The sequence below is a fragment of the Leishmania donovani genome, chromosome 31 (genome assembly GCF_000227135.1).
Source record: "Leishmania donovani BPK282A1 complete genome, chromosome 31".
Lineage (NCBI taxonomy): Eukaryota > Euglenozoa > Kinetoplastea > Trypanosomatida > Trypanosomatidae > Leishmania > Leishmania donovani.
Window position 1 is genome coordinate 1,194,956 of NC_018258.1, and position 24,471 is coordinate 1,219,426.

Genomic DNA, 24,471 nt, shown 5'->3' on the forward strand with positions numbered 1-24,471 from the left:
GCGCCGTCCTCCAACCTACTAAAACACGGACACGCACAGGCACGCACACTCACAAACACAGAGAAAGAGGGAGAGGGGCGCACCAAAATTATGGAGGCAGAACGGCACCACACACACACACACACGGGAAAGCACAGTCCACCCTGCATTCAAGACGGCTGGGGAAGGTCCTTGTACATCATTTCTGTGCCTTCCGACCAACAGAATACCCTGCCACAGAACGGGATGGATAGGGGAAGGAAAGAAAGTACCGAGGGACAGTGGCGTCACAGCGACTGCGTGGCCGTGCCGGGGTGGTTCTTTCGCGTGCGAGGCCCTCGCCGATTATTTGCCGATAACGTGCCGACGAACAAACTTCGCTGTATCACAGTCGGCAGAGATTTATGGATGCATTCTTCATTTTTATTTGTTATCAGATGTGGGTGAGGGATGGTGAGTTGATGGGGACGGTGCGGGTATGCGTTGTACCGAACACTTCGACATGAGTCACACGTATGCCCCCCCATACACACACAGAACTCCGGTCTCGACAGCGATGGTTAAGAAGTGTCGAGCGACGTGAGCGGAACAGTTTCAAAAAAAAGGGAGGAGACGAGAGGAAGTGTCGAAGCGACGGGGAAAGCATGGGAGGAGGGATGATTTGATGGGGGAGAGAGAGAAGGATGCAGAAGAGTCGAAACGCGAAATGGGGGAAGAGGGGGGAGGAAGGAGACAGGAGAGAGGGCGTCCGTCGTACTGGGAATATATGTGAAGGAGAAAAATTTTTTTCGCTTATTTTTTTTTCATCGTGTGAAGAATACAAATTGAAAAGAGCGACAACGGCCGAACAAGAAGAGAGAGCGCGACGGAGTGCCGCACCACTACGATTGAAGGGAACACGCAAACACGCGCACACAGAGAAAGGAAAGGGCACTTGAAGGAAGACGAGGCGAAAGCGAAAAAAAAAACCCGATCAAATAAATAGCAGCGTCACGCACATCGGAGAGGAAAGAGGGGGTATAGCCCCCCCCCCTACGTGCTGCGCAGTTTCCATTCCATGCTGCTCGTCATGACGACAGAAAGAAAAAAAAAATCTGGCAAAGTGCGGAGTATAGAACGGCATGAGCACCTGTGCGAAGGCAGTATCGAAGAGCACACACTACGCTCAAGTGGGAAAAAGCGTGGGAGCATCAGGAAACGAACAGCGTGGAAGGCGCTCAGGAACCTTTACAGAGAGGCCCAACACATGAGCGCCGCATCGGTCTTCCCCGTTTCTCCGGGCCCCTCGTTGTTTGTGTGCGCCCACGGCGCAGCTTGAACGGCAACGGCACCACTGATCCCCATCTGGAACGCAGCAGCGCTCTGGTCGCCTATGAGAGCTTCACCAGTACCGTGATATGACGACAGCACCACCAACGTAAAAGCAACCGGAGACGCGGAAAAGCTAACCCGGCATTCCCTTTACAGCCATGCCTTGGGAGGCCGCTGTTAGCTGTCGAAGTATGCGGGCTGCAAGGCACGAAGAGGAAAGCGCACAATACCTCACTCAGCATGGGCACGCGCTAAAAGAAAAGCGAAGGGGAGCAAATAAAAACAAACAAGGGGCGTAGGCCATCCACCACTTTCGTGCCGCACGTGCTCAGAGGGGCGGTAATAGTAGGTGATCGTGCGCGCAAGCAGCTGCAGTGCGATGCACGCTGGCCCATGTGCGTTGGCAACGAAGCAGGTGAGGCACTGAACTATGCTTTTCAAAAAAAAAAAACAAGGAATTCAATCATTTTAAGCACTGCAAACGTGCCCGTACGGGAGGCCTGCGGCGAGGCATACATTTTTGTCCGTCCCGCCTCTCCACTTGCTTTTTCAACCCTGTGCCAAGCCCTACGGCCTTACGACGGTGCACGCTGAAGAGGCAAGGATTTGGGAGGGAGAGAGGGAGGAGGAAGGCAACCTCTAGAGCCGCAGCCGGTCGCTTATTAACAGACGAACGAAACAGTATAACGGAACAGCTGGGCAGGGGGTTGCGGAAGAGACAGAAAACACTGAACGGGAAACAGCCGCTCGGGGAATGGCGAGCAGAGCATAGACTCTACCGCTACGGGGAAAAATGAAATCCGCGAAAGAAGTCCATGCAATCACCATCAAAACAAGAATTCCCCGACACACAAAAATAATAAAGGGTGCCGTCGTACCCCCGCCCGCCCTCCCAACGCGACGGGAAGTGGAAGATGCAAACATGGATGAATGAGACGACAGACCGCAGCAAACAAAAGAAATCCGCAGACTCCCCAGCAAGCAACCGAGCGGAAGAAAAAGAAACCCATGAAACGCTTCGGCACGCACCTCGTTAGCAGAGGCAAACACGTGGTGTTCGTCTTCACACCCTCTTCGCACAGCTATCCCTGCTGAGGCAAAGCATTTTCAGACGTCTCTACTTGGACGGCTTCGGGTGTATTATCACGTGTTCCTCCTCTAGCTCATGTGCGTTCGACAGCATACGCTCTGCTTGGCGCTTCTTGCGTGCGATACCGGGAACCTCTCCAGAATCAGTGGTGCTGCGTGCTGAGTGCACTGACCACGACGCACTGCGCTGTATCAAGAAGGGGTTCGTGCCTTCGTCCACGGAATATTCTACCGAGGGGCATGAGCGACTCATGATGCCGTTGCTAGACTCTCCCGGCAAGCGCAGCTCCGTGCCGCTTCGCCCACCAAGGCTACGCAGGGACTTCTCGTTGGAGCTCTCTGTCGTGACGCACAGCCCCTCCATCCCGATAGAGAGATGAAAGCCGGTGAACCCGGCGAGCCTCTGCTGCGTCCTCCAAGCGCCACCGCCACTTGCCACCGTGATGAACTTTTCGGGAGTCACGCTGAAGCTGGTAGAGCTGCTGGCTGTTCCACTGGGGCTCCACGCCGGCGCCGTGCCAGGCACCGTGACTTGATCGTATTGTAACGGCGGCAGCGGAACGGCAGGCTTCAGAGGCGCCTGCGTCGCAGGACCGCTGGTACTGCTACGACTTGGCGGCACATCTCGACGGGGCGAGAAGGGCACCATCGCCATCTGCATCTCCGTGGCGCTCAGGGGCTTCACCTGGCCCTCCAGGTAGCGCCGTCGCAGAAACGGCCGTTGGTGTCGCTCGTTGTACGAGGGCGGAGAGACTGTGAAGGCGGACGTGGCGCTGTTTGGTGCCCTGGCCGGGTTCAGCTGTTGCTGAAGCGGCTGCGGCGGCTGAGAGGCGAGAGATGAGTGGCAGCCGCTTTCATCATCCTCTGTGTGCGCTGCGGGTGGTGCTCCGGTCAACGACGTGGCGGTCACTTTCCGCCTATGCGCGTCTGTGGTCGCCCTCGATGCTGCAGGGTCAGAGGATGATGTCGATGATGCAACCCCATCCATCTCAAAATGCGGAGCTGCGATGCTGGTCGACCGAGAGTTGTTCCACTTCCGCGGATCCTTGCGGCGCGGCTTGCGGGACGCCGACTGCGGTGCATGACCGGCGGGCGGCGTCGACTTGTCGACGGAGCCCAGACTACATGCCGTTTCCTTCGGCTCTGTGGACGCGCCATTCAGCGTCTTGGGCAGGAGAGATGGCTGTCTCGGTGCCGCCGACGTGGTGGTACTGCTCGCTGAAGACGCAGATGCCGATCCCTCGGTGTCCACGGTGGCTCGTCTCTCGGACGCCGGCCTTCTTCGAAGGCCGGAGGAGTGACGGCTCCAATTTATCTCTGCTGTGGTCGTGGGCACGACGTCGTCTCTCTTGAGCACTGCTAAGCGGCTTTGGCCTGCCTTGTTGCTCTCCACCGCTCCTGTGCCGAGGTCGCAGAAAGGCGAGCAGCCAGTGGGGCCGAGCCCGTTTCCGAACGACGCTGAGGCGGGAGAGGCGGTGTTCGCGGAAGCATACTGCGTGTCGTCCTTTATGGTGCCCCTCTTGCGCGGTGACCCTAACCTGTCATTCCGCGAAGTCGAGAACCCCGAGAGGTGAAGCTGCGGCGGCGCGTGCAGCGTTTCTGTATTGGTCGTCCACCTCTCCGCAGCATCGAGTCGCCGCGTTAGATCAAAGATATTCTCTCTGGACAGACGCGAGGAGGCGCCGCCTCGCGATGTCAGATGAGTCGAGTCAGAGAGTCGGTGCTGCGCTGCGCTCAGTACTACGGCGCCGTCCGCGGTGCGCGTGACATTGCCGTGATCGTGCTCGTCCCCCCGAAACGTGGCATCTACGTAGTAGTAGCCAGAGCCGACAGATCCTCGCACAGAGCACGACATCGAGCTCGCCGGGGCCGTCAGGCTGTCGTGCAGACTGCGGCGTGAGTTCACGCTACGGCCCCCGAAGCTGTCGTCAGAGTTGAGAAAGGTGCCAGCCGATGCCGGAGTGAACCCTCCGCCGTCTTTCCGGGAGAGGTGGCAGTCGCTCAGTGCCGTACCGGACGTGGCGAAAGAGTTTGTACGCTGCGCAGACCCGAACCGCGGCTCGGTGAAGGCAGCGGCCGCGATGGCGCCATCGTGGACAGCCGCCTCTCTGGCGCACGGAGCGCCGTAGAGAGTCACGCGAGAGTAGCCACAGCCGTCATTGCTCTCTGCGTATTGGTAGAGCTGCGCTGCCGAAGATACGCCTTGGTGAGAGCTTGCTCGACTGCGTGGGCCTTCGCGCAAGCTTGCTGCACGCTGATACGGGTGTGCAGCATCGTCGTGGCCGTAGAAACCAGATGAGAACGCTGAAAACGCCATCGCCAACCCGGCTGCGGAGCCCATCATGGCAGGGGGACGAGCCGCGCCTTCGTTGCTCATGGTGTACGGACCCATCATCGAGCACATGGGTGTGGAGCTGCCAAACAGCTCAGCGTGCAGAGACGTCGTGGACGATGGTTGAGATGAGCACTGCATCGCAGAAATCATCCGACACGCAGAGAAAGAGAAATCCTTAACAGCCTGAATGGGGGAGGAGAGCGCAAAGTCGGCACACGAAGCAACACAGCGAGACGCCGAAACAACACGTGGTGGAGGTGCGCTAGGCACGCAGCGGAGAAAAAAGCACCAGGAGAGGGTGATGAGCGAAAGGGCGGAACGAATCTTCAAAGAAGCCCTGCACACGGACACGCACACAAGGAAGAAGCGGATACAACGCTGACGTCCAGCTGCAGGGCCTGATCGACGCCCCACCACCTGCAAGCTGGCAAGTGGCACAGAGGAGCAGTTTCAACGTAATCAGGAAAGACAAAAAAGGATCTACGCACTACGCACGTGATTGTGAAGCTCTTTGTATGTGGCAACGGCAAGGCACAGGTGGAGCAAGGCCCTCGCTTCTACCCCTTCTGATACAGAGACACAGCAACGCCTCCTCGAGGCCTGACACAGGGAAAGCGTACCCCAGCGACGAGAACACAGGTGCCTCTCCAGTCCTGAACGGGAAGAGCACAAATGATATGGACAAAAAAAAAGAATAAAACAAGAAAACACGAAACGAAATACAATGATGAACAACCCGAAATGGAAACGAGGATGCGCGCACACTACACAGGCCTTGGAAAGACGGAGAGAAGTGAAAACAGAGAGCATACAAGCAAACAACAAAAAGCACGCAGAAAAGGTAGAGGGGGGGGGTAACCAAAAGGAAAAAATAAGCGAAGAAAGACAACAGAGATAAAGCGGTGTTTGTGTGATCGTTTCTGAGCGTGTGTGGGGGGAGGGGGAGGGGGAGTGAGAGGGGAGGTATATGATAACGGTCTTCTAAAAGGGAAAAAAGCGAAAAATAAGGACGTGCAGTTCCGTTTCTCTGATACCCAGCCCCCGGAAAGGGACAAAAATGGAAAAACAAAAGGGGGCGCGAAGAACGGAAGAGTAACGCGCCGTGATCGGCGTGCAGACGAGAGCAGCTTCAATATACACACATGTATGTACACAGATAGAGGTACATGTATATGTGTATGTATATATACATGTATGTGGATAGCGCAAGGAAATAGTGAACGCGCAAACAGAAGATCGACTACGGCAGACACGCGAAACAACGAGACCACACACACACACAAGTGTGCAGCGAGATGTTTGACAACAAAGTACGACAGAGGAGTACAACAGTGCCGAGTAAGCAAAACAAAGAAATCTACTGGAACTGATAATACACGGCGACGACAGCAAACAAAGACCGACACGCGTCGTCGGCCGCGGCTGTTGACCAAGCGAAATCCAAAAAATAATAATAATAGTGAGCAGCAAAGTCCCCCCCCCCCCAACACTCCTCCTGCGCACACCACTCTTTACGGTGCAGGGGTGCGAGTAGAAGTGAGCCCGTGGTTCGCTCGAAAAACGGCGGAGAGCCACACTCCAGCGATCGGACTCCTTTTTGAGGTTCGGTTGCTGGTGCTCGTCTCCCCCACCCCTGGAAGAGGGCGTGGGTCGCGCTTTGGGACAACCCGAATTATCGTGCGTGGCGATGGCGCTGAAATACACACATACACATACACATACACATACACATATACATATATATATGTGTATATGTGTGTGTGTGCGTGTGTGTATGTGTATCGAGAGGGGGATGGCAGGCCAAAGACAGACACACACACAGAGAGAGAGAGAGACGAGCCGAAACGGGCGCGGCCCAGACAACCGGGTGCGGTGTTCTTGGCAGGCACAAACCGAAAAGACGTAATGAAACAGCAAAGGAATAAACGACACGGGACAGACGCGCAGACAAGGGAGGGGAACGAACAGGGGGCGGGCGAGCGGGCCGGCCGGCCGGGAGATGGGTAGAGAGGAAGCGCGGCACGCACACACACACGTGAGAACTCCCTTGAGCGTGCGCGGTGCTCAGCTGATGGAAGTTGCGTTGCTGGTTCTCTGTGCAGTAGAGGGAAGAAGCAACGGATTGGCGGAAAAAGAGCGCAGAGTGACGGTGGGTGGACATGCGCAGCGGAGGCGGTGGAATAGGGGAGGACATCGTTGGCGCACATGTGCGTCAGGTGCCCAAGGTTACGAAGGGCAGACTCTTGAAGCGGTGGGAGGGAGCACTGGGACATAGTTCGGGCCACCGTCAGATATGCGTGCCCCCAAGACGCAGTGGGCGCAACTCAGTGGTCAAGCCGGATGCAAGTGGCCCTCACATAGCGTCAAGCGGATTCTCATGCGACGCGCAGGTTGGTCTCTTCTCCCCAGACTAGTCTGCGTGAACGGAGCGACACGCACACACACAGCGTCCACTGGCCTCTTTTCTTTTCGTTTCGTCTTTTTCTTTCGCGGATCGAAGTGCGTGCGCCGCACCGCCTGGGCCGGCCCACAAACAGAGGATATTTTAACGCACACACGCATGAATACGTAAATACACAGGCACGTGGCGTGCCACAGGTATATGCTATACATGGACATATGCGCCCGCATCCGGCACACAGAGACTTCCCTTAGAATCCATCTATTTATATACACACGCACACGCTCTTTGCTTCTGCTCACCTCCATTCTGCAGCGCACCGAACACATTCATGTGCGACAGCGGAGAGCCAAGAGCCCACACAACTAAAACCGATTACTGTGAACACACGCTCTACGAAGATAAAAAAAATGAAGAGGGATCGCACTCCTTCGCGCAGCTGGTGCTGCGCATCAAGCAGCAGAGCAGCCAAGTACGTTTCCGCACCGTCGCACTACAAATGCGTCAGACCCACCATGCCCTACATTCACGAAGAAAAACGCGTGAGCATCAAGGGCAGTAGTCACTCGCACGCATGCGCAGAGTCTTTGGCTGCGCGGCTGAAACCTCCTCTCGTTTGCTGGAAACCTAAAGATTGACGGCCGCGCCGTATCTGCAACTTTATTCGCATCTTTCATGTGTAGGAAGACACCCACCCGTATGCGCAGAGATCCACACGACGTCCCATGAAGAGTACGCGAACAGCGAAAAGGAAAATTGAATGCTCTGCGCAACGGAGCGGGGTGCCTCTCGCACCATGTAGAAAGAAGCAATGAAAAGAAACGAGCACGGCGACGACAAGGACGCCGTGACAGAGGGGTATCCTCTACGCGACACAGACATATATGTATATACATTCACACATACGTACGCATCGGCACACACCTAGCACTTGAATGCACACAACTCGGTGATGTTAACGTTTTAGCACGCTGCAAACGCGGACATAAAGAGCGAACGAAAAAAAAAAGAAAACGATGAGGCGGAAGGAGAGGGGAGGGGGACGTCCACACGACAGAAAAACAGAAGTGCCGGTGCGCCCGCCTCGAAAGAAAAAAAATTCCCAAGCCAAAGAGCTAAACTGGATGAGGCACGCGGACGTCGCAAGAGGTAAATCGCATTACTGCCTACACGTGTGCAAGAGCTGATTTTGAATCCGTGCCTGAGTGTTCGTCGCGAGGCGCCGACAGACGTGGCCCGCTGTGACGGCGGGGACTTTGTACCGAGCGGCGCACAATGATCCTGTGCGGGGGAAGCGAACCGACAATCGATGCCCCCGCATACCCGGACGCACGCATGCCAGATCACGCAAGCGCGAGCACAGCTGGGAAAAGGAGACCGTCAATGTTCTTTTTCTTTTTCGCGCACATTTCCGTGTGGCTCTTCCGCTTCTCTGCCCACTTCAGACTCTGTGCGAGCCACGAGAGCGACAGCCGGTGTCGCCACGCGCTCCAGTCCGCTGGAGGAGCAGAAAGGTGCAAGATGTAGCGGCGAGAAAGAGAAAGAGGGCGAGAGGGCGACGGTTATAGGCAAACCGCCAGGGCGGCGGCGTGAAGAGAGGAAGAGAAGGCGACTCACAGCGAAGGGAAGGCAGGAAAATACGGAAAAGAAAAGTGTCATGAGCCAGCGCATCCCATGGGCACAGACAAAGAATGAGCTGAGTCTTTACTCTGTGAGACAGGCAGGCACAGAGCACAAAACGCGGCAAATGTAAAAAAAAAAGAAAAAATCATACAAACCCGATGTTGCAGACTGCCGCAAGCGATGCTATTCAAATTGCCTGCGCCGCCTCGCGCACGTTTGTGCAAGATACAAAGCCGAGGCACAAACACACACATACGTGGAAAAACGAAGAGCACATAGGCGCAGAGAAGCCTCCTCTCACGCGCCTCATTCGCGCCCATCCCCATCGCAGCTCACGGCCGCCGTGTTGTGGATCCTGTTAGTTGGTTTATAGCCTACTCTCGTGTGCCGCACGCCGCATACTTTATCCGACTTCCTTTTCGCCTTGCCTTCTTCCTTCACTCGAGGGAAGCTTGTGTTACACATACGGGCACAGACGCACCGTTTCATCCGCTGAGGAACGCGCAACACGGCGTTCGTTGGAGAGGAGGGTAGCGAAGAGTGGTGCCTTGACAGGCCACATCTCAGCCACAGAAAGCCGTCGGTACCTCACATGTAGTGGCTCAAAATCTCATCATGCGCAGTCGGCGAAGCGCAGGCGCTGGCGCACCCGGCTGTGCCGACAGCCACTGAGTCGATCTGAATGGTGGTGTGGCCAATGCCAAAGTGCTCCTTGCAGATGTGCTGCGCCTTTTGCAGCGCCTCGGCGGCATTGTCCGCCACCAGGTGCACCGAGAGGGAGACGTACTCGGCAGATAGGGACCATACGTGCAGGTCGTGCACACTGGCGACACCGTCGATCTGCTGGAGCGCCGTCTCCAGTGCATAGTAGTCGACGCTTGCCGGCGTGCTCTCCATCAGAATACTAAGCAGGTCCATCAGCAGCGCCTTGGTCATGCTCAGCGTGATGAGAGCGAACATGACGGAGCAGAACGGGTCGGCAAGGTTGAAGAGGGAGTGCTCGTACGTGTGATTGCCGTAGTAGGCTAAGTTGCTGAAGTAGATGAAACTACCAGCGAAAATGACACCGATGGATTGGACGCAGTCGCCCATGGCATGCAGGATAGCGGCGTGCACGGCAAAACCCTTGTGGCTGCCAATGCCGCCACCGCTTTCCGCTAGATATCCGTGACCGTGTCCATGGTCGTGCCCGTGATCGTGACGGTCGTCGTGTGCGTGGTTGTGTCCGTGGCCGCCCTCGTGAAGGTCTCTATGACTGTGATCATGGTCGTGCATCTCACTCTCGCCGTGGCTGTGCCCGTGCGAGGAGCCGAAGTGGCTGTGGCCGTGAGAGCCGCCAAAGTAGAGGATGGAGGCACACACAACGTTCACCAGCATGCCAAGCACACCAACTAAAATCATGAGACGCGAGTCCACTGCTTGACACTCGCGAGCCTTCACTGCGCCAGCGGAAGCTTGCGCCGGTACGCGACTGCACATGTACATGTCGTAGGTGCGGTACCCTGCCTCAATGACAATCCAGGTCACCAACGCCCAGATCGAAAAGACAGAGATGAGGGTGCCAATCACCTCAGCCCGGTGCCAGCCGTAGCTGTAGCGGCCGCACGCCGCACGCCCAGCTGCGACAAGGGCACCAATACTCAGCGCATAGGACCCGACATCGGTCAACAAGTGGATGGCGTCCGTGAGTAGGGCCAGCGAGTGGGCAATCACACCGCTGGCAAACTCGACGATCATAAAGACAAAGCAGAAAATGAGGGCGCCCAGGAGAACCTTCTTCTCCGACTCGCGGCGGGCATTGACGACGGACAGCGCCTCATCGATCGTGCGCTCTTCGGCAACCGTGACGTGCACCGTATTAGACGCAGTGTGGTAGTTGGTCGCCGCCGGACCGGCAGGGGCCACCGTCAACCCCGTCGTCTCTCTCGGTTGCTCAGGTGACATCGTCACAGGACCCAATAGCAAGTGTATATATGTAGAGATACAGATAGATTTCGAAGTGTTCACAGCGGCAGAGGTACCTGTCAGTGGATCAAGCAGCTCAGAACTCGTTGGGGAGTGACGCGGCGACAGCAACTCATCAATCCTACGAAGACAGCGATGCAGCACACAGAGAAGGAGGGCGAGGGAGAGAGGGAGGCGGCGGCGGCGGAGACAGGAAGGGAGCTGAATACCTCGGTGAAGGGCACCAGAAATGCGGAGATGCCAAAGCAAATCTTCTGGGGAGAAGCAACGGCCGAAGAGGGGGATGAGGCGCGGTGAGAAGAGTCGAAAACGGCAACAAAGAGAAGCCCACGAAACCAATCGAAAGACACGCGCACAGGAAGACCAGAGCCGTAACGCACGAAAAAAAAGAATGTGCAGCCGAGTTGTGCAGTTCTCTTGTGTGTATGTGCAGGAGTGAGTGTATTGCTCAAATGCACCGATGACACGCGAAAGAAGCGAAGGAGAAACAGCTGCATGTGAGTAGAGAGAGTCAGAGTACGGAGTCCTTCGGTCCTGCCAGCAGCACCGTGTATGATCGGCACTCGAATTCCAGCGGCAAACCTCCAACACGTGAGGTTTGTCGATTTGTTTTTGCCTCAACGCATCGAGGGGCTCGCGTAAAGGGGCATACCTCAGTGCGCGGCATACATGGCGTCGTGTACCCGCATCCTCTTAGAAGAAGCCCAGCAACCTCCATATCCCTGTCCATGCCGAGCCACTTCTGGTTACGAGATTTTCCCGGACCCACGTCGTGCGGAGGGGAGCCAGAGCGATGTATCGCTGCTGATGTTGGCGTTCAGGTCCTGGCTGACGTGGCGTCGGCGGGGCCGGCGACCGTGCACGCGTTTCTCTCACTTATATGATGCGCGAAGTGTCAGGGGAACTCGAGTGTACCCCACGCCCCGCCCTCGCGCTGCGTGCTGGTGTGCGGAGCCGGCGTGTCACCCCGAGGAGGGGGATGCGCCAGGGGTGGCGGCCGGCACAGTGGGAGCGGCTCTGAGGCGCACGGAGAGGTAGAGTATGCGGCAGGGACCGTTCGATGAGATAACGGAGCCGGCGCATCTGCTGTAGCGCGCGTCTACCGCTGCCATCGCACCACGCAGATGGGGGGCTGTGGGGCTTGGTGACAGGTCAGACGGGTATAGTGGCGTTTTGGGCTCAAGTTGTGCGACAGGGAAATGGGCACACTGAAAAAAAAACGTTTAGAAAACATCGAATAACCTGCACGAGTAATCGTCCGTGAAACATGGAGAAGCACGCAATAGGTTTGAGGAAAAGGCGAGTGACGAAGACATGTGCGCGCATAATGCGCCACTGTCGTATAAAACAGAACGCAGGACTTTACGGGCGTGCTTTATCACGCTCTGGCTCGGAAAGAAGGGAGCTCGTTAGTTCCTGGAATAGACACCGCGCCATCATTCGTGCGCAGCGGCAGTGGCACACAACGAAAAAAAAACTTTAAAAACAAGCGCAAGCACACCAAGAGAAAGCGACGGAATCACAATGTCGCAAACCATGATCTCTGCTGCGTGCGCGGCCAGCGCAGAGGGAATAAAATTCACAAAGGAAGACAAGGAGCTTCAGGCACAGCGCAGGCACGGCAGAAAGAGAGCATCAAGCGCACCTCAACCTCCCCTAGCTGCACGCAAAGTACTTGGCACGTTGAATGGACATCGCGAACGAAAAGAATGCGGAAGCACATCCGGTGTGTGTGTGTGTGCGTATGTGGTTGGACGTTGAAGGGAAGGGTTAGAATGCACCCTTTACCGCCTTTTACAGCATATCTGAACTGAACACAAAAGGGGTGTGACACAAACTCGCGGACCACAGCGGCATTCGCCAACGGGGCGCGCTTCGAGCTCTTGCTGGAGAGAGAGAGCGTGGCGCGTACTTCATCATCTGCGATCGAAACAGACGTGCGTGCCTGTGTGCTGCCAGACGACGCGCAAACACTCCGCCGCTACAGCTCCTTCATGGAAACACAGCGCACAATGCTACTGCGCCGCTTCTTGGGTGCCATTGGAATGTACATGTCCTCTGCGCCCCCAAGGCTGCTGCCCTTGGCACCCCCATCCTCGTTCTTCTGCTTCGCTTTAGCTGATCCTGAACCGCAGCGAGTCGGGTAGAGACCGTGCGGCTGGAAAGCCTGTGAAGACGCGCTGTAGCCTTGCGACACCGTCTCCTTGCATGCCAACAGCGGCATGGTGCGGGTGGCCCGCTCAAACGAAAAGTCCATGTCGTGCCCCGCATCCTTTAACACTATGCCGGGATCGTCGCGACCCCAGCGAAGCGTCGGGCCGGCAAAGGCGCTTGTTCGAGATCCGTCCGGTGCCCTGTGTGGCGGCGACAACCGCCGCCGCGAATCCCGTGCCTGTCGGGCACTGGACGACCTCGATGAGGCAAGTGGCGGCTGATTGGCTGGGGGATGCGCCCCCTCCGATCGCCGCGCGTCAGGATCCGCAACGCTAATGTCTCCTGCAGTCAGCTTCACACAGAGAATCGGAGTTGTGCTGTGCTGCTGCGCCATCCACGAGGAAGCGCCCGCGTACACATCGGAGGAATTGTCGGCCAGAGGAAATCCGGACACCCCGGTCGAAGCGCGTAAGAGTAGTTGCCTCAAGCGTGCGCGGTGTGCCTTGCTGCTCTCGCCGCACATCAGCTCCGTGAAGGTGCACCGCTCCACCGGCCGTGGGCAGACCGTTTCGAAAATGTCGAGCAGCGCTTTGTGGCGGCACAGAAGCCGCTCCTTCTCTTCGGCCTCCACGAGGCTCACGCAGTGGTCGGCCACGGCGACGGATTCGCGCGGGGCCTGGTCACTAGCCCAGGCTGTTGCTCTCTGTGCGCTCACTGACGGAGACGACGTCGATCGCGCAGAGCCACGCTGCGCCACTGGCTCGGCTTCTGGTGGGCGCAGCGAGGCGCTAGCACTTGCGAGTTGCACGTGGTGAGGTACATCTGGAAGCAAGATAAACATGAGAACAAATGTGGGTGTATCGAAGCACTCACTGGGCTTGAGCCGGAATCGAAGGAAGGGGTGCGTCGGGAACGAGTCCATCGCGGCGGAGTGGGTGATCAGGACGATCTCGTCGAAGCTGAAGTGGAACCAGGCGTGTCCAAATGAGTTCATGAACAGCAGGTGGGACTCTGACAGACATAGAAAGACGTCCTTGAAGGTGGTGATGTGTTCATCCGTGCGCTCGCACGGGGCACTGGCGACAGAGGGGAGAACGAGCTTCACGTCATCGCAGCTCGACCTGGTCGTAGAAGCGGACGGCAGCGACTTCGGAGCGGCCACCGGGACCAGTGGTGTTGGGCACCGCTCGGAGACACCTTCGGGACTCGGCGAAGCCTGACGCTGTCGCGGCTGCATCGTGGATGGCGCTACCTCCAGCGCAGCGCCGATTGGGCTGAGCGGTCGGCACACAAGGTCATTTAGGCGCTGCTTTGAAGCCTCTTTTGATGCTTCCAGCTCCGCACAGCGGGAGTTGCGGCTGCCATACTCGCTGCGGTCAGGCGAGCTCGGTGTTGGAAGACGCTCCACAATGAGGAAGCCGCGCTGGCACGTGTAGAGCACCGACGGCGCGAGCCGAAGAAACGAGTGCCACAGAAACAGCGGTACGGTGGCATAGCTGATGCCGTAGCGAGGGTCCACTTTCCGCCGCAGGTAGTCTTGCCAACCATGGCTACGAACGGTAGTCCGAACTGGAGTCGATAGAGCGCTAAACTCCGCGTAGCGCTTGCTGTTATCGTGTTGCCCACCATCGATCCCCTCCGATGCCGCTGGCTGGCTATCCCTCAGCAGATCATCCAAGACGATATTGGTGGAGAGCGAACTGCCCCTTGGACCCAAGGCCTTTGAATGGCGGGAGTGCTCATTGTAGGTCGTGGTGGACGGGGAGCCGGGAGAATTCGTGGTGCTGTCTCTCAGATACACCTCATACTCGCTACTGACCGAATTCTCTTTGTCACATTCGGTCAGTCGTGAGGTGGCCAGCTGCCTACCACCACTGTCGCGTCCGCCTGCCTCCGCCCATCTCTTGGCGGCTGCGCTCTTCTCTTGCATCTGCTTTACGTACGTCTGCATTTCGATGTAGCAGCTCAGGAACTCACGCATGTCGGTCTCGGTTAGGAAGCGCAGGCAACACGTCTGGGCCTGGTTGAGCTTGAAGGGCAGCTCCGGCACCTTTCGCGGGCACACATGAGCAGTGGGCGCGAAGACAGGTGACCGGGTTACATGGTTGCATTTCCAGGGGGTTGGCAGGTGTCCGTGTGGCGGGTGCAGCGGCGTCACTGCGCCCCGGTCATCGTCGCTGATCACCTCGGAGTGGGGCGAGGGGGCCCTCGCGCTCTGCGGCCGCCGCGCATTCTGCTTCGGTGGCACGATAGAGCTCAGCAACGTGCCATGCAGCTGACGGTGGCCAAATCTCCTACTCGCCTTGTCTAGCAGCCCATGTCCCTCGTCGTCGCTGGAGGAGCAGTTAGCGACGCCGGCCGTCTCCGGGACACCGAAGAACGTGACACCAAGCAGCTCCTCGTACTCGAGGATAACGCTTGCGGTGAAAAGGCGTAAGCTCGCGGCGTGCGTTTGCGGAGGGGTCAAGCTGCCAAAGCTGGAGCTGCTGAGGTGCGTGATAGGAAGCGTCTGAGATGCAGGTGCCTTGTCGACGAGCGGCGTGAGCAGCCGACTTCCCTTTCCGCGCGGGGCGTGCGATGTGCACGTGCACGGAGAGTGGTGCCCCCTCGTCGCATCGCCTTCGCCAGGGCAGGAACTCGATTGCCAACAGCCCGTGCCTTTGCTCGACGCCGTGAGCAGCGGTGAAGGCAGGGTGCGCGTGCTTGAGCGCAGCGGCTCCGCCACATCTAGGTACTGTCCGTAGGTGGCTGTTGTACTTTTTGCACGTCTGCTGGACGCTCGACGTGCAGATAAGTTGCTGTCCCGTGGGCGAGCGGACGTTACAGAAAGGTCGCAGCCGGGAGGACAGCAGAAGTTCGACGACAGCGCAGACGGTGCCCCTGACAAATCCCAGCTGGCGAGACTCATGAACGGCGCACGCGGGGTGGAGTGGGACGAGTAGGTAGCCGCGTCCCGGTCTACACGATTGAGATGCAGGCTCGAGCGCAGCTCCGCCGATAGTGGCAACTGTGCGGCAAGGGGCGAGATCTCTGTCAATGCAATGGTGTAGTGCTGCTTTAGGTGCGGGTGAGCACAACTGGCCGACGACGTCGATGGCGCTCCCGCATGCTCGTGCTTCTTGTCGACTGATGTCACGGGGCTGTGGCGCCGATGCAGTGAGCTCCTACTGGGCGGGAGCGACAATAGGAGCCACCGGCTCTGCTTCGAGGAGCGTTGTGATGGCGCGAAGGATGAGTGTTTCGCTCTGGCGCCACCATCCTGAGTAGCCGGCGCAGATGCAGGATGCTCCGGCAAATTCGCTTCACGGGGTCGGTGCGTGAGGTGCAGATACACCTGGCCAAGTTTGAGTTTGAGTCGAGCGCTGAGCTCAACGGGCTCGTCTCGGTTGCCATCGCCGGTGCCACTGAGGTCAGAGGTCGGCGTACTCACAACATGTGGCCAAAATAGGACGTGGTACCTGCGTGATGCGCGCGGCGGCCCAGCATCCGCCGCGGAGGTCGCTTGCATTCACTAGAAAACGAGAAGTAGATGCGGCGAAACACAGAGGGAGAACGTCGGCTGGTTTTCTGTAGCTTAGACAGCACTCGCACGCTGTGCCTCCGTTGATCTGCTGACCCTGCCGCAACGGGAAAGTCGAGACGAGTCAGGCAAGAGGGGGGAGGGGGAACAGGGCAGGGGCAGGGCGAGGTGGGGGAGGATCACTCAGGAAAGTGCCGGCGTCAATGACTTAGTGTGAGAGCGTCCGAAGGAAAGAAGCAAGATCCAGGCACAAACGCCACCACACAAGGACGACGAGATAGCAGCAAACAAAGAAAAACGAAGTGAAAACAGCGTGATGTGTGTCGGAGAATGTGCAGCAGCAGGAGAGGCCATCAAAAGACGTAGATGTGGTCCTCGTCGGCGCCTTCAACACGCCAGCACAACGGCGAGAAGTAGAGCGATACTCAAGCAAACGCGATGGTACGGCCACCGAAAACCCGCCAAAATCGATGATGAAAAAAAAAAAACAAAAAAAAAGAGGAAGAAGAGAGAAGTGCGTGTGAATGCGAGAGGGTGGCGTTGAGCGCACCGGAGGGGATGCTTGTGTGCCACTCATGCACGGAAAGCACAGACAACGATGGCGGCTCAGCGCCATACAGAACAGAAAACGAGGTACCCCGGCACACACAGGGAAAAATAGACTCGACCGAATTTTTCAGCGCAGAACGTCCAAAAGGTAGCTGTTCGGTTTCGTTATCTGTGAAAAGTGACACCACAAAAAGAAGAGCTGTCTGCCAGTAGAGACAGGAGTGCTCACAGGCCTCTGCGCACGCTGTGCGACACGCACACGCGTTGGAGACAATGCGAAGAGAGATCGGAAACGATATGAGACATTCGCGACGGATTTGGATGCAAGGCGGAAAAAAAAATGGAAAGGATGCGACGGAAGAGTGGCTACTCGAGAAAGACATCGTTGCCTCGTTCAGAGCGTGGTGCGTTCCTGCTACCAGTTTCCTGCGCATCACCAACGCCGGTGAGCGCAGATTCATTTCTGCCTCCGCAACAACAAAAAGCGATCGTCGGCGCGGGGGAAAGCGGAGAGTTGCGAACGCAGCAACAGCAGATGCGCCGATGCATACTAACGTCACATCCACACGGAGAGACACCGTCGCCGGTGTGGCGCGAAGCGCAAAAAATTGCACGCGACGTCGCACTGAGGATGCAGATAGGACGCGGCATTACTCCCCGTGATGCCGACGATGCTGTACATACACGCGGCGACGTGGATGAATGTTTTCTTTTCTCGCGTTCTCTCTCTATATATATGCGTATGTATATGTATATATATATATATGTACAGAAGTGGGGAGTTTACGGCTCCCCTTTCGTCGATTCCTTTTCCTTTCCGCCAAAGCCAGGTTGCCGCTCCATACACAGAGAGAGAACTCAACGCACAGCCAGCAGGAACGCAGATGGAACAACATGACAGGGCACATACGCGGAGGGAGGGCGAGGGAAGAAAGCTGCTTCCCGCCGCATATACGCGCACACGTGCCTCTCAGCAACGGGGTAAAGAAAGAAGCAAATAAAGCGGTGAGCAGCCATAAAGAGGCGATTCAAGGTCAGCGCGCGCATGCACATGTACACTCAAGCAGTGAGGGGCAACCGTGCGGCGGCGTGCGGCAGCAGCACCATCCCTGCTCACCGCGCATCCGTTCTCTCACCATCCGCCCCTTCCACGAACGCGGGGATACCAAAGTCGAATTCTGCTCACAAAAAGTGTATTCCGCCTTTGTCCGCGGCTCGGCACGCAGCCGCTCCTGAACACTCAAACATGCACGCACCTGTTGTGCCGCCGAGCCTGGCGCCCTTCGACACGCGCACGAAGTTCTAATAGGCGCCGACGACAGCACAGACCGCTAAAGGCGCACGCCAAGTGAGTGAGAGGGAGAGAGACATGCACGCGCACGTTCAGCACTACACCAGCAGAAGCCTGCTGCACCTTCCTTCTGTCCTACTCCTCCGAACGCGTGCGTACCTCTACGTAGAAGTCTGCCATTCGAATGAAGAGAAGCACTCTCCGGTGTTTGCGCAGTGCGCCGATGCACCGGCACAAGGACCGCGGCAGCCTCCAAACGACGGAAGCAAACAAACCGGTAACAGAAGAGGGCGGGTGACGTGGCGGTGGGACCGGCATGGTGGCGTGAGCGATGGAGAAGTTCAGAGAGAAAGACAGGCGGAGGCAGAGACACAGGAAGGGAGAGAGGAAGAGAGAGCGCGCGATGGAGGGAGCGGGAAGGCGCGGACCACCCACGTGCGTAAACAGAGAAGCAAGGCTATCAAAACAACCAGAGAGACACTCGGGGGGAGGGGGAACGCGCCAATGGAAAAATAAAAAAAATAGGAGACCTCAAGACATCGAGAGACCAGTCGCGAAGCGAACAAAAAAAAACGAGAAGACAAGAGATAGGGGGTGGGAAGGTGTTGAGGGGGAACATGCTCATTGGAGAGGAGGCACACAGCAACTATATAGATACATATACCTACAGATATGTAGTACCGTTAAAGGCAACACCACCGGAGGTGGAGGAGTAGGAGGAGGGGAGGGGCGCGGCCAGCGATAGACAATAGTAAGAGAGAGAGTACAGAGCCTCTCCTCCCTGTGTGCGCTGTCCGCGTGTACGCTCTCTTTCTTTGCTCTCAATGCATGGGTCTTCGCGCATTCCTTGCTTGAATGGAAGTATCCATGCGAGCAACAATCGGAGAGAGAGAAAGTGGGCGGGTGGTGTGGTGTGTGTGTGTGTGTAGGGGGGGGGTGAGAAACGGTTCGGGAAGAGGGGAGGAGGAGGAGACGAAACAATGAAAACAGAACACACACACGCGAAAAAAAAAACGAACAAAATCAAAAAGTAAGGCAAGCGTTTTGCGCTCGTACAGGTCTTCCAACAATGGCCAGGTGACTGTGTGGGTTCCTGTCCACGTACTACGTTGCTTCCCGACTTATGACGGCTTGTGTGCTGACTCCTTTCACAGGCATCGCATGCGAAGGCATCCAGCGCGAGCGATTCGCGCCTCGTTGCAGCTGTGTGTCTTGCAGCCTTTCCCGCTGTGCACTGCCCGCCGTTGAGGGCAGTGGGTAAGGGTACGAAAACGTCGTCGCCAAACAACGTCCACGCGCGGCGGCACCAGTGCAAACAGAAGCAACAAAGGGTGCACATGAAGTTCATTTTCTTTTCCTTTTCGAAGGCGAACAACGTACAACCGGAAGAATGGAAGACACAAACACACGCACCGACACCGCTATCTCGCTTCGATGCGTCCTCATGAAGAAAGGAGCTGCAAGAACGTCGGCGGCCAAACATCACACCTTTTCCAACGGGTTCTGCTTGCTCTTTGTTTTCTTTTCTGTTTCCTTTGGAGTCGGGCTTTACGAGTTTATTTTCTTTGGAGAGGAGGGTTACTTGCGTGATCATGTGCCCGTGATGGAGAGCAAGTCTGGATGTGCGCCTAAAGGGCGGCTGTCTTCAGAGACCCTACACCGTTACCAGCTGTTCTGGCTGCATCGCGTAGATGATAGGAGCCGCACAGCTGCTTCAGACGTGTTGGTATAGCCGTCACTTCTTCCTGATTCTCTTGTTCGTGAGGCCAGACGACGCGATTCGATTATGCTTCCTTTTCTTTCCGTCTCTGTGAGGCACAACTTACCCCACGGCCTCTTTCGGTTGGGAGTGCCCACTGAGGCCCCCATCAACGGCAAAGACCAGCCTTTTCGTTTTATTTTCTTAATCTTTGGTCACGCGGATGAGTTTGCAGCATTCAGCTCTGTTGACGCGTCACGTTGAGGATCCGTCCGCTTGCCCGCACCGCACCAGCGGAGATTTATTTCGTTTATTTTTTTTTTTGTGAATGATTGCCGAGAAGTGTCCCACGTGCACATACGCCCAAGTGCCCCCCCCCCCAACACACACACACACACAGAGCGAGCTATAGACGGAAAGAACAGGAAAGCAAAAAAAAACAGAAAAAACCCGTCGACACCAACGTAAGCGAGGCATACTGCTGCTCCCCTGCAGTGCGGAACACATGTGTGAAGTCGCCGTCGCTATGCCGTCATTGTGAGCCCCCTCTCCCCCAGACAACGCCTAAAGGAGACACGGAGGGCGATAGGGGAAGCACTGATGTTGAGCAGGTGATGCGTAAGCCGTTTTTTCGTCTCCCAAAGCAGAAACGGCTGTGAAAAATCAAGGAAATAAGCGGCACATCCTCCGAAACATAACGGAAGCGCCTGCTGACGGAGCGCGTTAGTGACGCAACCACGCAGCTGCCCCCCTCCTCTCGTGCCCAACTATGTTCCCACGTCTGTCTAAGATAGGAAAACACAGCGAACAAGAGAAGAAAGCCGAAAAAGAAACACATAACAGAGGAAAGCAAGCGAACGAACAACCAAAGGTGACGAAGAAGTGCCACGGAAAACGGCTGCCGCCAGAGCGCAGAATTCCAGACCACGGATGGAGACGGGAGGAAACAAACAAACACAAAAAAAAAACGTACAGCGAGGGGAAACCAAAAATAAAAGTGATCGCCACCCGCTCTGCCCTTGCGCATCTCTCCAGCCACTCGGATGCACGCAGCATGGCACGGTCAGTCATACTCACGGCAAGCGAAACGACACTGATGTTTTCCAGCTTGATGTGTACACCGGCGTCATACAGTGATAGTAATTCAGGCACCGCTGGTTGCAACGAAGCATTCACGGTGTCGGCAAAGAGCAGGGAGAGGCTCAGATCGGCATCCATGATGCCCCTTTTCACATTCCCTCCACTCTGCTCGCTTCGTGTGTATACACGCACGACGCAGCTGAACAGAGAAAAAAAAAGAAAACGAGAACGCAAAGTAGAAGGCGGTGCACGCATGAGCAGTGGGAGGTGTGGGGCAGGATGGAAACGAGGAGCAGTGACGGAACGAACTGGCTCAACAGTCCAGAAAACATACACAGACAGCCGCGCACGCAACGAAGAGGAGGAAAACGAAAAAAAATAGAGGAAGAGGAAAGGTGAAACGACGCGAGGTTGGGGGGGGGGCAATGAAAGACAGCAATCACTTGCGGGCAGACCACGACGAAGGGTGCGATATGGAGAGAGCTTCTATCCTAGGCAACACGTACGAGCGAGTGAATAAAAACGAATGCTCTGCGGCAAAACAGAGCGCAAGAACGTACTTCGCAGAGCAGACACTTCGCAGAGGGGGGGAGGGGGAGAGCAAGAGGGCCTCAACGCGCACATGCCCACGCGACTCAGGACAGTGTGACTGTTCATCTTTCTACTAGATGCCTGAAATGAAACGCAGAGCGAGTTGAACAAAAGAACAAAACGAAAGGCGGGCGACACGGCCACTCACGGAGTAGGGGAGGGGGAAGCGGATACGAGCTGAACCAAAAAGACATCGCTGGGTATAGAAATGCGATAGCAGAGGCGGAAAGCGGGGATGGAGGAGGGATGGAGGGGCAGGCGACAGCGACTCGTTTATGTGTATCGAAGTGAGTCGCTGCATTGCCGTCGACTGACAGCAACGGTATCCAAGAAAGAAAGCTAGCGCGAGACAGAGAGGAGGCGAAGGAAGCCGAAACAAGCGAAGCGATACAAGGGACGACATCGAGCTATACAAAACAGACAAGAAAACGAAAAATTGTTGGAGGCGGGGTCACGAGCTCATAACGGAAGAATCAAACAAAAGCAAAAACAAAAGAAGAAACGGTCGATCGAAGCATCAGGTGCGAGAGTCTGCGCTGTGAGCGGTGAGGGCACAACGCAACACGCGCACCATGCTGAGGGAGAGGAATAAACATATCAAGCCTAGAAGAGAGAGAAGCTAGTACTACATACAGAAGCCAGAGAAAGTGAACGGCGGCGCTAGAAGAATCAGACAACTACAATTCACAGAATGAACGACGGAGTGCTGATGAGAGGTACGAAAAGGAAGTGGGTAACGGAGTGAGAGTGCTGGATGGCTCATGAAGGCATGCGCAGGTGAGGCATGCAAAGAGGCACCTACTCCATGACAACAGAATGCGCCACGCCAGAGATGAAAAAGGGATACTTTGGCCTTTCGCCGCCTCCCTCTCCTCCCAAACAGCGGCGCGCGGGTGTCTTTCGCTCATCGTGTCCACACGCCTGTCGCAAGGCAAACGCATCGCTCACGCACAACTCTATCGAAGCACGCACGCCGGCAGACGTGTCAGGCAAGACGAAAGAATACTACTACAGAGGCATCACTCGGCAAGCATTCATGGCGTTGTGCGCCAGAGAGCCGAAACCCCCCCAAAAAAGACAATCCGTCGCTCATCACAAGAGAACCAAAGCACACACACACACACACACTGCACAGTCAAAGTAGTGCGCAGAGCACGCGGGGTGCAGGCCGAGACGTGTGGCGCCCGAAGCCGGAAGACACGCAAAGGCGATGCACAAATAAAAGAAGACACAGGGTAGGGGTGCGTCACTGACCGATTAACCCACGAAATCGTATGACATCAACGATGAAGATATAGATATATCGATATGTATATAGATATATAGATATATGTATACATTTGCATATATATAGAGATATATACACGTGCATGTGCGTGTGTGTGTGTGTGTGCATCGCAAACGACATGCTTACAGGCAAAGAGTACCGACGTGAGCTGCAGAAAGAAATAGAAGGCGAGAGACGCGGCATAATGGCCTCCGGTTTCCTTGGCGGAATGCGGAGTAACACGGAAGCGATGAGGAGGGAAAAGAGGGGCAGGGGAGGGGGAGGGGCGGCAGAGGGTCTCACTTGCGTGTGTGTGTGTGTGTGTTTCAGTGGCTGAAGCACCAAAAGGAATAGCGGGAAACGAGAGCACCAAAAAGGGGAGCGGAACAAGCAAAAACAAAGAAGACGAAGTTCCAGGCAGCGACGAAGGAAGGCGGGGAGAAATCTCGCTTGCCGGGGAAGTTGTGCGAAAGGGGGCTTTGCGTCATTGGCGTATATAGCTATGTATGGTCTCTCCGATGGCGAAAATGGAAACAAGTGAGGAGCGCGGCGAGAGCGGAAGCGGGCCGTTGGCGACCACCTCCCTCTGCAGCATGAAGTTTGGCGCCAGAGCGTTGGCAAAGGGTAGAACGAAGACAGTCTTGGCACTGCAACAACGACAAGAGAGCGAAGCAAGGTCCAAAAACAAAGATGCAGGAGAGGGAGCACGCGTAGACAAGGTCCATAAAAGCACTGCGCAAACATACTGAGGCGACATATGGAAAGGCAGGCCCAGCAAGCGCAGAGCGCGACGAAAAGGAGAAAACAACAAAAAGATGCGGCACATTAACAAAAAATGACATCGCCAGGAGGATACACACACACACACACACACACGCACACATGTGCAAAGTAAAAAAAAAAAACACAGACATTGGGCTTTCCGTATCAGCCTTATTCGTTTCGGTGCGTCTTAGGCGTATAGCTCATCAAAAGCGGCAGCCACCTTCAGCATGGCGTCATCCATGGCGGCGGTGCGATGCACCTTCTGCTCCACCCACCGTTCGAGCACATACTCCGCATTTCGCTGCAGAGCCGCCGGCGCTGGCTTGGTGCTGCTCGGATGTGGCATGACTCGATCCTCTGCGATGCGAAGCCAGTGGAGTGAGGTGGTGCTGACACTGCAGCCAGCGGGCATGGTGGAGGTGCTTGCCGAGATGCCCAGAGTGGACATCTCGCCTAAGCGCATGTGGGAGCTCAACAGCGAGTTCGCCTCGCACATGTCGTTGAAAGAGCCCACACGCTTTGCCACATCGCTGAAGCTCGGCTGCGTCGGCGGAAGCGGGCGTCCCAGCTGGCGCGGCGGTGACGCGTGGCGGCTAGCACGACGACCACGGTGCGTGTCCACCAGAGAGTGAAAAGACGCGAGCGGGGCCGAAATGGGCTTCTTTGGCGCGGGCAGCTTCGCGACATCACCGTTGCTAGCAGGAGCCGCATCCCATGCGTCGGTGGAGCAGAAGAGGAAGTGAACCTCATGCGGCGCGCAGGTCCTCGTCATCGAGGCCGGTACGTCACGGTCACTCATCGCGGCGACGAAAGGGGAAAAACGAGAGACAATCGTGCTAAAGGGAGAACGCA

The 24,471-nt window shown here is 56.5% G+C and overlaps 4 protein-coding genes across 4 annotated transcripts; all 4 read right to left on the reverse strand.

Annotated features, from left to right (window-relative positions):
- Positions 1-2,407: 2,407 nt before the first annotated feature.
- LDBPK_312460 (hypothetical protein, unknown function) lies at positions 2,408-4,864 on the reverse strand (the record flags this gene model as incomplete). Its single annotated transcript, XM_003863285.1, has 1 exon — positions 2,408-4,864. One exon carries the CDS (start codon positions 4,862-4,864, stop codon positions 2,408-2,410), a length of 2,457 nt encoding a protein of 818 aa, XP_003863333.1.
- Positions 4,865-9,326: 4,462 nt separating this feature from the next.
- On the reverse strand, positions 9,327-10,682 carry LDBPK_312470 (zinc transporter-like protein; the record flags this gene model as incomplete). Its single annotated transcript, XM_003863286.1, has 1 exon — positions 9,327-10,682. The coding sequence occupies one exon, from the start codon at positions 10,680-10,682 to the stop codon at positions 9,327-9,329; it is 1,356 nt and encodes a 451-aa protein (XP_003863334.1).
- Positions 10,683-12,684: 2,002 nt separating this feature from the next.
- Positions 12,685-16,365, reverse strand: LDBPK_312480 (hypothetical protein, unknown function; the record flags this gene model as incomplete). The annotated part of the gene is made up of 1 exon (XM_003863287.1): positions 12,685-16,365. The coding sequence occupies one exon, from the start codon at positions 16,363-16,365 to the stop codon at positions 12,685-12,687; it is 3,681 nt and encodes a 1,226-aa protein (XP_003863335.1).
- A 7,441-nt stretch (positions 16,366-23,806) lies between these two features.
- LDBPK_312490 (hypothetical protein, unknown function) lies at positions 23,807-24,418 on the reverse strand (the record flags this gene model as incomplete). The annotated part of the gene is made up of 1 exon (XM_003863288.1): positions 23,807-24,418. The coding sequence occupies one exon, from the start codon at positions 24,416-24,418 to the stop codon at positions 23,807-23,809; it is 612 nt and encodes a 203-aa protein (XP_003863336.1).
- Between the last annotated feature and the right edge of the window lie 53 nt (positions 24,419-24,471).